General features: G+C 39.1%; 1 protein-coding gene across 4 annotated transcripts in view; it reads left to right on the top strand.

Moving 5' to 3' along the window:
* Positions 1–14053, top strand: part of PRDM5 (PR/SET domain 5) — an 85837-nt gene that overhangs the window by 18886 nt on the left and 52898 nt on the right. For 3 of the 4 annotated variants that reach the window (XR_004497024.1, XR_004497025.1, XM_015624797.3), the window contains exons 8-13: positions 1438–1517; positions 4577–4661; positions 5912–6069; positions 10951–11044; positions 12085–12245; positions 13833–13926. Coding sequence is in view for 2 of the 4 variants with exons in the window: in XM_015624797.3 (XP_015480283.1) it covers positions 1438–1517; positions 4577–4661; positions 5912–6069; positions 10951–11044; positions 12085–12245; positions 13833–13926 (672 nt within the window). In the remaining 2 variants the exon portion in view is untranslated. Of the gene's footprint in view, positions 1–1437; positions 1518–4576; positions 4662–5911; positions 6070–9395; positions 9488–10950; positions 11045–12084; positions 12246–13832; positions 13927–14053 lie in introns of all 4 variants that reach the window. The other variant, XM_015624799.3, reaches the window with a different exon arrangement.

Genomic DNA, 14053 nt, shown 5'->3' with positions numbered 1-14053 from the left:
ACTGCTACAGAAAATAATGAGTTCTTGATTTTTTGGTATTTCCAGGACACAATAGGATGTCTTTTCTTTGCCTAATCAAATGATTAAGCTTGATGAGGATTGCATAAAATCCTATAACATCTGTTATGCAGGAAGCCAGACCAGACTATCCACTGGTCCTCTTAGGCCCCAATGTTTTCATATATGTGTGCTGTGAATAATTTCCACTGAAACTTCACTCTCTTCTCATGAAAAGGCAAAATAACGCTCTCAGGTCCCCAACACAGATCTCAGTTCTGGCATTCTGCACTCTCTCTGTATTTTCCCTCTCTGTGTCAAAGGAATATCATTATGTGTGGGGGCAGCAGAATTCCAGAGTGCACAGAAAACAGTCTTCAGTTGATGCTGACAGCACTGAGATGCTTTTTAGGATTTTCAGTCTCTCTCTGCTGCCAGACTCTTGCAGCATAAGGAAATCTTTCTGTAATCATTCTTAAAAAAGATTATCTTCTTTTTTTGGTATCAGCAGTATTTTTTTTTTCATCCATGATCACTCTTATGTTTAGGCTTAGCTTTTGTCAGTTATGTAGTGGGATATGAATTCCACACTGAAGGACTAAGTGTATTCCTGTGTTGTGTCTATTTGTGTATATAAATACTTGTGTTAATTTTTATAAGTTTTTACTTTTATAATGTTTCTGCTCTTCATTGTAGTATGGATGTGTTTTACTTAAGCTAGGAACTATCCTGCATGGGCATCTTAAATTATAAACAAAGAATTTGGTTTATGGTGGCTTTGTGGGGTACTAAAATGAGTCTCTAAAGGTAAGTAATAGATAGATAAACTCAATTAAGTGTTCTGTGATTTTTTAAAGCAGCTGTGAAAAGGGGAGGAAAATGTCTGGTAACTGACCTCTAGCTTGTTTTGTAATTTGCATTTTAGATAAGATTTGAATTCATGATCTGGTGCTAATACGAGTTCCCTGTTTTGTTCCATTAAAGACCATTAATGATATTTTATATAGTAGGACACTTAATGCTTTCTAAATAAACAAAATTGGTAAATAGTTTTGACTTAAGTGTGAGGTATTTTTTGGTCACTGCTGCTCTAACTCCTGTATTGATTTCTGGATGAAATGAACTGTTCAATTGCCAAGCAAGCTGCTCTCAGTTGTGAATTGTGCTCTTCATGTGGGATTGGTGCTGTATGATAACATCTATTTGAAAGGTTTTTTTCTTTATTGTTCTGGTTTTCTTAATTTACATTCCACCAGTGACTGGTTTGTTGGACACCCACAGAGAACTCCTGATACTGAGCACTTTGAAGGTGGGATACAAATGTGAAAATCTTATGTCAGTCAAATGACCTGTGAAAAGTCACAAGCTCAGTGGAAATATTTAGGTTCTTTCTTAGCACTTCCTCTTTAAGATGTTGGTGGTATTTTGTTTCTGTTTCAGGAAATTCTAGGAAGAAGCTGATGTGTTCAGTGTGCAATAAGAAATGTTCCTCAGCAGCAAATCTCCAGGAGCATCGAAAGGTCAGTGAGATGAAGGCAGACTCACAGCAGGCACTTACTTCCCTGAGATGTGGGGCTGTGCTGCTCACGTCACTTGAGAGCTGCTGTAATGCAAGCCTTTGGGTGATCTCTTTCATGGTTGCAAAGCCAACCTGGTTTCGTGTGGATATTTATTTTTGTAGTCACACTTGCTCAAGCCAAATATCTCCCTGAAGTTTTCATGCTTCTCTTACCAAATGCTGATATGTTTGTGCAATCCAGCGTTAAGTCAGAGTTGCTATTCCTCAGCATTCTTAAACACTGTGTTATGTAATCATAGCATACATACAGACTATAAAATAGCTTCATCAGCCTTCAACTTTTGTACAAAGCACAGTGGTTTTCTTAGTGCTTTTTGAAATACCACTTAGGAGAGTTACTTCTATTGTAGTTATGCAGTAGTAAAAAAAATTCTCCCTCAAACCCAGGTTTTTAATGTTTTTTGTTTATGCACATAATCTTATATAACCAGAACAGGAGGGGTTAACAGTTGGAAAAGTATCTATTGGAAATAAGGGTGTTCATGTAGATATACAGATGGACCCTGAATATGAGATTCTGAATCCATTATACCCAAAGGAAGTCCCTGCAAGATTAATTTGATAAATCACTAAAACCCAGGAGAATCTGTTTTTGCAAAAAGCTGCATTGTACTGTTTATCAGATTAACTGTAAGTCTTTAATAATGCCCTGGTTATAACCTGAATCCATTGAGGATATAAATGATATCAATTAAAATATGTTGTTGCAAGGGAAATGGTGGGGCCCCTCCTTTTTAATTTGTTTTTCTCCTTGCTTGTGTTAGTATGCCCCACACTTCTTGTCTAATGGGGCTATATTTTGTTATCATGGTGTGCCTTGCCATGTGTTATTACAAGTTTTATACATTAGCACAGGTTTTGCACGTCAGGCCTTTCAAATGCAAAATATCCTGGTTAGTCTGTCCATTTTATTAAATGTTTGTTCTGTTTCAGTTGTTGTAATTCTGGACAAATTGTGACACACAAGTTTCTCAAATATGATTGATTGTGTCAGTTGAGCACTTACCTTAGGAATCACCATGGAGATTTTGTGCATAAAACTTTATTTGCTTTTCTTGTTTGGCTTTTGTTTTAAAACATCCAGAAAATGGATATTCCAGATTTTTGCACTTATATCAGATAGTGAAAGAGATTACACATAGTAGTACTCACACTGTTTGCTTGAATTAATTTCCTTTTGTAGGTAGTGGGGCAGGATCATCAGCATTGCCAAGAATATTTGTACAGACAATAAAACCAGTGAGAAAATAATAGGTAAAACCAGGAGAAAAAGACAGATTTGTTCCCTCCACCCATTTCCATGTAAAGAAATTAGAAGTAAAGAATAAAAAGGTAAAATATAACAGAAAACAAGCCCAAGTAACAGAAAGAGAAAAGTCTGACAAACAGAGAGAAAGGAGGTAAAGAGGGTGGCTGTAGGGGTTTGATACATGTTCTCTTTCTGAAGGCATGGTTATTCACATCTGTAGCTTTCATGGCAGATTGAAACTCATTTTTAGCTTTGTGTGTCTTGTGCACTGCTTGTGCCTTAGCTAAGTAACTGTGTTCTGGTACTGATTTCTGAAGTTTGAGTAAAATGCAAAGTTCAATCAGTCAGCAGTGATAATAAGGAGGAGGAAAGTGAGGGGACTGTTAATCTTGAGTGATGCAGATTCCTGCTAAATGTGTCCTTTCAGTATAAGGATCTCATGTTTTGGATATGAATTGTTCACAGGAACTCAAAGTGAGCAGGTACATGTGAGTAGCAGAGGCTGCCAAGCCTCTCTACTGGTGCTCCACTGTTCTGTAGTGGAAAAGGAAGAAGCATTAAAACATCCTGGGATTGCTGGTTTCTTTTCCAAGTCAGAGTTGATAGTGCTGCACTTCTAGTGCTTGTCTCTGTCTTCCTGGCTGTACAGATGTGGGCTGAGCTTCTGACTCACTGTAGGCAGGTGTTTTCCTGGTAAAGCAGCTCATTCTTCCTTTGACAAAGAAGATAAAGGACACCTTCGAGTGTAGGGCAGTCAGGCTTTTTTGACTTTGGAAATGCAGGTTTTTCTGTGTCACTGGTAGGACTGGTTTGTGTTTGTGCCTTTCTGGGTTTCTCAGCAGATTTCTTACGTGAACCTGTACAGTTCCATTCAGCTGCAGTTCTGTCTGCCGAGGGACCAAACCAAGGTAGATCCTGCTTTGGTCAGAGTTTGAGAGTGTGTATGAGGAGCCCTTGGGTCTCTCTGAACATTTTAAACTTCTTAGAGCTGGACAAAGCTCTTTTTGTTCCTGGCAAAATTGGTGTGAGTAGAGTCACACTTAAAAATCCTCTCTGCTTCCCAACCCCTGACCCCCTTTTTTTTTACCTGCCATTTCCAAGCATCTCTTTTTGGTTAATTTCTGACCTTTTTGTTTAACACTGAACCGTGTTTTGTTCTGCTGGGCAATCTTTGCCAAAAGTTGCTCTCAACTGCCTCCTATTTTTCCAGCATTTACTCCTAAATGCTGTCATGTGCTGTGATGTTGAAAATACTGCATTTGTAGTGTGAGACAATGCAGCCCCTCCCACTGTCTGGCCTCTAAAAGCTTTTAAGAGAAACAGTCCTGCAAGAGTGTGATAGTACTTGTTTTTTAAAATTCTGACAGTCGCTATGAAGTGATTTCTGTGTTATTCTTACATGTGTCTTGACTAGAAGAATAAATCCTGACAAGTTAGTCTCCACTTGGTTTTTTAATGCTTTCCTAATAATGATACTTTAAATGGATGTGCTAGTTAGAAACACAGGTTATACAAACTTGTAGTATAGCTGTAATGATGATTTTTTTTTTTTGGCAGTAATGAATTTTTACATTTTGGGAGATGAGGTTTTTCACCAAGAGACAAGCAAGGGGGAAATCACAGAATATTCTTGAGTTTTATTATAGATACTGGCTAAATAAGTAGCTACATTCTGTTAGAGAATTTCTGTCTATGTAGCAGATATGGTCTTGTTTTTGACACACATTTAATTACCATGAAACATTTTGCAGGTCCATGAGATCTTTGAGTGTCAAGAATGTGACAAGAAATTCATTTCGGCAAACCAGCTGAAACGCCATATGATAACTCATTCAGGTAATGTACACAAATGGCACTGAGCTGTATGTGTGTGCATATGTCTTTCATGTAGGTGGAGTTTCACCTGAATTTGTTTCTTATGGAAGGCTCAATGAAATCTGTGTTGTCCTGAGCTGGGCAAGCCAATCTCAGATTCCAAGGAAACTGTCTAAGCCAGCTTTTTTCCAAGCCTTCCAGAATTTCAAGTGAAGTGGTGTAGCCTTCTTCCTGCTGCTGCTTTGTCAGGCTGTTTTGTGGTGCTAGCTGGGGTAGACAAGGTCAGTGAGCTGGGGTGGGGTGAAAGGTTGCTACATACCTTAGAGAGGAGGTATAAAAACAGTGCCTAAGGTTTTATGCTGAGAAGAGGAGGCTGGGAGGTGGGTGTGCTGTGTGTCAGTAATCAGTGCTATGCTGTTTATCTGTGTTTTTGGGCTCATGGCTTCTGGTCAGAGGAGAGCAGCTCATGGGTCACTCCATCCACAGAGGTTCCCTTGTGCCAGCACGAGGCCACTGTGAGCAGGGAATGTCCCATCTTAGGTTTGGCAGTATGGCACGAGTTGGCTCTGCCAGGATTTCTGGTCACTGCAAATATCCAGCATTTTCTGTGTCCCTCACCAGTGCTTAGAAACATCAAGCAACACAATGGAAACACAAACATTGTTCTGTCAAATGCATTAGCATTTAAACAAATGCAGGTTTTTACAGCTGCACAGGCTTAGAGTTGAACTATTTTCTTGGTATCAGTCCACAGCAAAAGCTCATTTCTTGTAACATAATCTGTATCTCAGAGGCTCCTGGCTTTCTTTTGACACTTTTGGATGAGCATTAGTGCAGTTAAGTTGTAGTCACCAGTTGAAGCATAAAGGCTTTTTGCATAGCAACTTTTGGGTTTGGAAGCTAATATGTATATTGTTAATTAAGTTTTAAAACATTTAAACTGTCATGGCCCCTTTCACATTTGTAATCTGGAAACACAGTTTTCCTCTTTGAAGTCATTCTCTTTTGATTTAAGCTAATTAATCAGAGTTTAGTTTTAGCAATGAGTATTGCAAAGAATGTGCCAATTTCTTGAGATACACCATGGCTCATCTTTTGTGAAGTGACTTAACTGTCTAACATAAAGGGCATTAGGTGTCTTGCTAATTGGTTTAATCTTAATTGGGTTGACTTAATTGCAGAAATCTCTCTGAGGAGATGACTGTCTCTGCCTTTCATCTTCTCCCCCTGTATAAACAGGAGATTAAATGTCCCCCACTCATTTTCTGCAGAAAAACGCCCCTACACCTGCGAGGTTTGCAATAAGTCCTTCAAACGACTTGATCAAGTGACTGCACACAAAATAATACACAGTGAAGATAAACCTTATAAATGCAAGCTTTGTGGAAAGGGATTTGCTCACAGAAATGTTTACAAGAATCACAAGAAGGTAAAGCACTCTGCTGTTGTTGTTTACAGGTCTGCCAGCCTCAGATTTGCAGATTTTTTATTTTTTTTTTCTTTTAAGTGGTTCATCGTTAAGCTTTGCCATGCTTATAAACATGGGATTAAAGTATTGGAGAATGTAGTGTTCTTTGTTATATCCAAAATCTCAAAAGGCTCAATCAATTCTAGTAAACAAAAAAGTTAAATAAGCAGAAGTGAAGCACAGTTGCTTGGTTAAAAGCATCAAATAAATTCCATTTTGACTTTTTCGTATTGTTTTTATTTTTTGCTTTCTTTTCTTTTTGTGGTTTTTGGGTTTTTTTTTTGAAGTACTAGGTTACCCAGTTAATGTTACTGATTTAAAGATGTCTTCAGATACATTTTTTTTAATAGTGTATTTGAATAAAACCATGTGTAGTCCTCTTGCAGTCATTGTTGGACTTAGCAGCAGATGCTTTCAAACTGCACTAAATTTGAACTCAGTGCAGTGTTCACATATTAAAACAACACCAGAAGAAAAGCTACCTGAAAAATAGACTCACAAAAAAGGGCTGTTCTGCCTGTGGTGATTGAAGCTCAAATCTGCTTGGCCTAATTTCTGTAATGCCTGTCATTAGTTTTAACCTGGGCTTACATTTCTAACAGCAAGGCTCTATCCAGGACTGCTGTTTCAGAATAACAAGACTATAGGAAGGAAAAAAAAAAAGAAAAAAAAACAACCCAACCCTGATACAGCCATACCTCCAAGTTTTTCGTGGTGTGGCTCGTGTTATATTCCATCTGGGAATTTGGCACAGGATCTTTGCACCATCTCTTGCACTTGTAGCCATAAATCATGTAAGAACAATAATAATGCCTCTCACAGGATGAAATGGTGATGACTGTCTCAAGCAAGAAAGAATGCAGCAGCCTGCTGAAGGACAAGATTAGCTCCCATACATTATGTTTGATGTTCTAGACTTTAAGAAAATGGGACAGAACCTTGCAGATGGGATATATTCTGAGAAAAATAGATAAAATATTATCTAGAACGATAGCTCTATATTTTAAATGAATACTTTTTACATGTTTCCTGATGTTAGCTTCCCATTGACGACTGGTAGGGAGTTTGGGTTGAAAGTGGACTTGAGGATTAAGTATGAAGGAGTAAACACTTTGACCCAATTCTGTATTTAAAGCAGCAGCACTACCAGCAGAAGCAAGGGTCAGAAGCTTCACTGAATGGGGAGAATATTAAAATTTAGACAGCTTTAGTGGGGACGGAATTTTGACCGAATTCCTTAAAGCATGTTGGAATTCTGCTTTCCTGGACCTGTTTGCACCTAGTACTGGCTGTAAATCAACTCTGCTCTATATTGAGAGAAACTTGCATAAAGATTACCCAAACAGCTGTGACTGTTCACCCATCCACATGTAGGTCTCTAAATTCACTTGCTGAGTGAGGAGGTGGACAGGAGACCAACATGGATGGCCTGAGTTGCATTTTTAGACACAGCTCTTTCCACCAAGGAAACAACAGGAGAGGAGAGGTAGCAGACAGCAGAGGGGAATCTGGATGTGTGTGCACAAAAGCCACTTGTGCCATACAACTGAAGGATGTGGTGGTTTGGGAGGCCAAAATAGTTTTCAGTACAATGATTTTGGGAAGGCTATTCCTAGAGAAAGAGGACAGCAGTTCTCTTGCTTTTTCACAGGAATGCTGATCCAGGAGCAGTGTAAATGTAAAACTTTATTGTGTTTGATAATTTACTTCTATGTATTTCTTCAGCTTGGGTTTTTAATGGTTTTTAGATGTGTGTTTCCTGTAAGATGTCTTCCTAGGTTTGTTTTCTTTTGGAGGAAGAGAATTGAATTCTGAATAGTTTCAGGGTGCTTTTCTGAGCTTCAGGATTAGGCTACTGGGCTAGTAGCAGGAGCATAGGTACCTGCAGTAGGAATGATGGGTATAAGAGTTAAAAACACTTAAATCAACAGCATTTAACAGAAAATACACCTGTAAGTTTGATAGCAGCATGCTTAAAAAACCTTTGGGTTTTACAGAAGGTTTACAGCCCTTTTATATATAAGAGAGTACAGATACATTTTGTGCCTCTGAATTCTTGATCTGTGTTTCAGATGGAAACTTGTTGCTGTTGTTTCTGTAATTCCTGTGGGGGTTTCTTCTAACCTGATTTCATGCTGGAAGTCTCAGAATAAAAATGGCTCCCACAACATGTGTTTTTAAACATCTGTGGGTGTCTGTTGGGTCATTTCAAAAGTGCAGAAGGGGAGTAGTTCCTCACATTTCACAGGATTTCACTGGGAGGTACAGTGTAGTTGCCAAGAGCCTGTCTGCTCTGTTCAGTGGAGCAATGGGATGTGACCCTTAACTTATCACTTGTTACACTCTTAGAGCTGCACATCTGAGGCAGGAACTGCGGTACCTCCGTGTTCTGCTGCTCCTGCCAACAGGTGCTGCGCTGCTCTGCATAGGAGCAGGTGCAAGCTGGCTTTGCCCCTCACTTGGAGGCTGGAGGAGTTCTGGGATATGGAACCAGCTCAGATGTCCTGTGTGAGAGCTCAGGCTGTGACTTAAATGAACATAGGAATAAAGTTCCATTTCTGTGACAAGGCAGGAGAGCAGAACCTGAAATGAAGAGGCAAAAAAGGGATTGTGCTACAGATAAAAGTAGTCACCTTTCATGCAGGTTAGGCTGGATGAGGGTGCATGTTCTGAGCCTCGTAATGCAGATTACCTCCGTACAAGAGATGTTTTTGCTCCATCTGCTCCTTTGTTGCTATGTACAGAGGATGAGTTCAGAGAACAAAATATGAGGATATGACAGTCAACAGAAATAGGTCATCAGACGCAGGATTTTAAAGGGTTTATGGCTAATCCCGGGTTGTTTGGTCCTGGGGAGCATAATGATTTGAAACAACTGTATTCCCATCAGTTTTTCTGTTGGGAATAAGTAGCCTTGGGCTGGGCTTAAGCCTCCACAGATGCTGTGGTAGGAAAGGCTGCCATGAAATGCTCCAGAAGAGGACATCCTCAGTTGCTGGGATGATCTGTGTGCCCTTTCATGTGGGTATGCCTAGTTAGGTGATTTTCTTTGTAGGGAAGTTAAGATGTGCAGATGAATCTGTGTGTTTTGATCAAAAGGTGAGGAGAGTATAAAGGAGATGCTAAGAAGGAGTTGTGTATGAGTCACTGTGCTCTTCAGAACTTGTCACCCACGTGGTGAGTGTTCCAAACCAGGGCATTTTTTAAATAAGCAGCATGAATTTTTGCGCTCGTGAAAGGTGCCAGATTGACAGCTCTGGAGACTGAACCCTTCTATTTATCCACAGAACAGGTACAGCACAGGCAGCAGCACTGCGAGCTTCCCCACAGTGTCTCGTCCATGTGTCCCAACCCTGTTCTGGAGGAATCCCCTGTTGAGGTGAGAAGGCAGTTCAGTCTCTTCATGTCCTGTCAATCCTTGGCCTCACTGCCAGGGGGGGATGAGCAGGGTGCCAGCTGTGATGGGAACCTGTAGAGTCTGGACTGGAACATGCAGCAGATTTCAAGGAATGTGAGATTTGTTCCACACCTGTGATGGTCTTCCAGCAGCCTTTTTTGCTTTCAGTGACTTAGGCTGAGGTCAAGGAATTGATTTTGAACCTGAGGCCTCCTCATACCGTTGCAGGACACTCAGGTTTTGGTGCTGTGTGTATGTGAGAGGACATTGGTGTTAAAATCAAACTGGGTTCAAGGCCCTCAGCCAGCCTCTCAAGAGTTATGCTGTCTCCCCACAGCCCCCTTTATTCCCACAGTTGAAGGAATAGAATAACAGTTGTGTGGATTCTGGACAGCAGAAATAGATTATATAAATATGTACTGTGCTAATATTTGCCCTTAGTATGCCAAATTAACTCATTTACCTAATTTCCTGCATACTACAAAACACTTACTGTCCATCCCCTTTTCCTCTGGGCACTCAGCTTGTAATAAGGTCCTTGTGAGCTAATAAAGTATTTGGATGCTGATACTTTAAAAACCTGCCTGCCTTTGCTGAAACTGTAGGAAATTGGGCAGATAGTAAATTAATCAGTATAACTTATTATCTACAGTGGGACAGCTGTTAAAAACACTAGGAAACAGGGAAAGTGCTTTGGAATTTGTAGAAGTAAAATAAAGCTGGAAATTTCCCAAGCTTCAGAAAAGAAATTTACTTCAACAACTCTGCGGTCTGGGAGATTCATCCAAGCTTAGCCTTTTATTTTATTCATAGCTTTGAGGCTGTTTTTCAGCTACAATGAATTTTTCTAGAGCCAACAAAAATCTTGGTACTGTTGCTTCTGTGGCTTTGTTGTTTTTTGGTGTTTTTTTTTTTTCCTGGTGTTTTTTGTTGTTTGCTATTTTTTAAATAAAAGAAGCTATATATAAAAGTAGTCTTATGATTTGAGGAATTTTCTTCATCAAATTTTAGGTGCTTTCTTGAAAATCAGATTGGTTTTACCGTAAAACTTAACCAAAAAGAAAGGGGTTTGTGTGCATTCAACTTGAAGGGATTTGTTAATATTAATAAGTATTCCAGGCCAGTGTTAGTGCAGCTGAAGCAGCTAAAGCAATGCAGCTGAGCTTGTAGTTTTTTTCCTCTGGTTATTCTGTGTTTTTATTTCTGTTTATGTGCACACCTCATGTGACACTTGTGAGAATGGGGAAGGCGCAGTTCCTGAGTGGTTGCCGTGCTGGTTTTCAGGGTCCTGAGTAATGGCAGAATGTTTATTTTAATTCTTCATCCCCTGATGCTTCCAATTGTGATCTCCCCTCCTGAGTCTGGAAAATTAACTGTAGTTACTGCAATGACAACTGATGGATTTCCAGGAGCCTTTCCCCTGACACGTTGTCTTTCACCCACAGACCCATTCTGAAGAGAGACCGTTCCAGTGTGAGGAATGCAAAGCCTTGTTCCGAACCCCCTTCTCTCTACAAAGACATCTGTTAATCCACAACAGTAAGTGCAAAGTCAGAGGAAAAACAGCTTTCTCCATTCTCATATGTGACTGAGAAAAGCAAACGTGGGGCACCTTGCTCCAGGATGCAACTTGCTGTGTTAAACTGGTACTAAGATTCATCTCTGTACCCAGGGAGTTAAAAAATGCAGAGCCAAATTGAAACCTTGCTTTCAGATACACTTAAATGCTAATCAAAATATGCTACAGAAAATCCAGCAATGAGTTGAGGTCTGATGGCAAGAAATTTATTTCTGCATTAAGTGTGATAGTGTTACCTCCATTTCAAGAAAGTATAAATGGAAACAAGGATAAGTTGGTGACTTGCTCAGCTTTTGTAGGTAATCTGGTTTAGAGCTTGACACTGAGATTGTCTCTCCTGTGCCAGCCCAGGCTCATGTTTGCTGCCTCTGGCATAGAACTGGAGCTGCTCAGAGAAATGCTGTGGCCATTTTCCCTCATGAGTAACTTTTCTTGGCATTCTGTCCTTCATTTTTAGTTGACAGTGTTGAGATTTATTTTTGGTGGAATTTTCTCCGTCTTTAATACTTGCAGAGCCCTAGACTATCATTCAACCCTTTGAATATCAACAGTTTAGGTTTTAGAAAATGCTTATGATCTAAAATCCCTGTAGCTTAGAAGACAGTGTTTTGTTTTGGGGAATATTCACACTGACATAACTAAGAAAACCACAAATCTTTCCTTTTATAATTCTGCTTAACAGTGTTTCTGTTAGAAGAATTATTGGATTGGTAATGTTCCATTTGTTCTTTTACAGTTATCTTTCAAAGCTTCTGCAATTTTTTAAAGCATTGGGTGTAATACTTTTTTTTTCACAACATTAGAAATGATGGGGGGAAAATGTTAAAAACCTGTTCAGTAATTTGAGTATTCTAATGAACAAACATTTACAGAATATCCAAGATGTGTAATTCAGTGTACAGGATTGTCACTTTTCCTGATGGTTTCTCTAAAAACATACACTTTGACTTTTTTCTTGAAGAGGATGGAAGCTCACATGGACTGTTTTTCTCTTTGTTAGGTGAGAGGACCTTCAAGTGTGATCACTGTGATGCCACTTTCAAAAGAAAGGACACATTAAATGTTCATATTCAAGTTGTACACGATGGCCATAAGAAATACAAGTGTGACCTGTGTGACAAAGCTTTTGTGACACCCTCAGTCCTGAAGAGCCATAAGAAAGTGAGTAGAGTCAACTGATCATTTCTTGTGTGTCCTTAGGGTTGTGAATCAATGTAGAATCCCCAGCTGCTTCTGCCTTTCTGGCTTTTCGGTAGAAAGCTGTGATTGTCCTTACCCCAAAGTGCTGATTTGCAGTAGTGGGGTTACTGGTGCCCAGCAGAATCTACAGCTGGTGCTCGTGTATAAATTCAGTGTAGCTGCTCTAGCAGGCAGGATGGGCCTGGCTGCACTGCTCTTACCACCAAACTCTGCAATGGAATTGGGGTAAACTTTAGGAGGAGGCTTCCTCACTAGGTTGGACTGAGGTAAGATTGATGTTACAGGGAAGAAATGCAAAGAAGATAATTGAATATTGATAACTGAATAAGAACAAATCAGCTGAGAAAAGGAAGTTTAGGTGTTACCACTTGATTCACATTGTGAGAATTTGTTTAAAAAAGTCATGTATGAATTCCTTGCCATATGTAAGTATGTGCTTCATACATATGTGTAAAATTGGAATTGATTTTGCTTTGTGCTCCTGTCAGACTAGGACTGGCTGTGTTTGTGAGCCTTGTAGTTGTACTGTACTGCTCCCAGAAATCCTTTTGGCACTTGGGTGTTTGGAATGGATTTGTAGCTGTCTGTCTGGTATATCCCAAGGTTGCTGCTAGAGAGGCAAATGATTTCCAAATAACTGTATCCTAGTCAAGAGGAGTTGAGCATTCATGCCTTTAATGTCAGGGAATGAAAACAGCATGAGTCCATCCAGTGTTGAAATAAGATCTCATTCACTCTTGCTTCAGTTGCAGCATAAAATGTACTGTTTTGTGAGAGAGGTTTCTTAATGATGTAATGAAGAATTTTGTATTATTTCAGTGACTTTCATCAAAATAGGAATTAATTTCCCTATCTGAAGAGGGTCACGTGCTAGCTCAAAAACCCAAGTAGTCAGCTGCACATATAATTGAATGTGTTATCTTTCCTATCTCATTGAAATTAACACTTTTAAATTAAGTCATCAGAAATTCTTCACTAAAAGAACAGGCACAGTTGTAAGGAGAAGAGTACCACAGTTACAAAGAAAAGTAATTCAATAGACTGATAAATCTTCAGTTCAGAATTGGGTGTTGAAAATACAGTGTGAAAAATGTTGGTGACCTTGTGTGTGATTGATTTCAGGGTGATCTTGTTGACCATACAGTTTGGATGGGAGAGTTTGTAATATGGGGTTTTTTCCTACTTTGAAGTAATTATTATATATATTATATAATAATATATTATATATAATATAATAATAGTATATTATATATTAATAATTATATTATTGTATATTATATAACAATATATATTATTATAATATATAATAAGTATTATTGTATCAGTGAGACCCTCTAGCCCTAAAAGCTTGATTTCAAAAGACACAGTGATTTAGTGCAGGTGATAGTTGCAACGTTCTTTTCATGATCAATTCTCAGCTAATTCGCCTGCTGTGATGGTGAAATACATAACGAGGTAACAGTCAGTGTCAATACAGTTAAATATTCCACATTTCACTTTTTTATTTAGTGCTGAACAGTCATTCTTGTCTTTCCCCAAACCATGTAGACTCACACAGGAGAAAAAGAGAAGATTTGCCCGTATTGTGGACAGAAGTTTGCAAGCAATGGAACACTGAGAGTTCATATTCGAAGCCATACAGGTATTTATTATAATGAACAGAGAAGACTTTCTAAATCTGTAGCAAGGTATCTCTATGTCCACAGTTTATCTGTCTACAAACAGTCAAATTTACAGATAGGCTTAACACAGCTTCTTTGTCAGACATT

The sequence above is a fragment of the Parus major genome, chromosome 4 (assembly GCF_001522545.3).
Source record: "Parus major isolate Abel chromosome 4, Parus_major1.1, whole genome shotgun sequence".
Taxonomy (NCBI): Eukaryota; Metazoa; Chordata; class Aves; order Passeriformes; family Paridae; genus Parus; species Parus major.
This window is presented reverse-complemented; position numbering and strand designations above follow the sequence as displayed.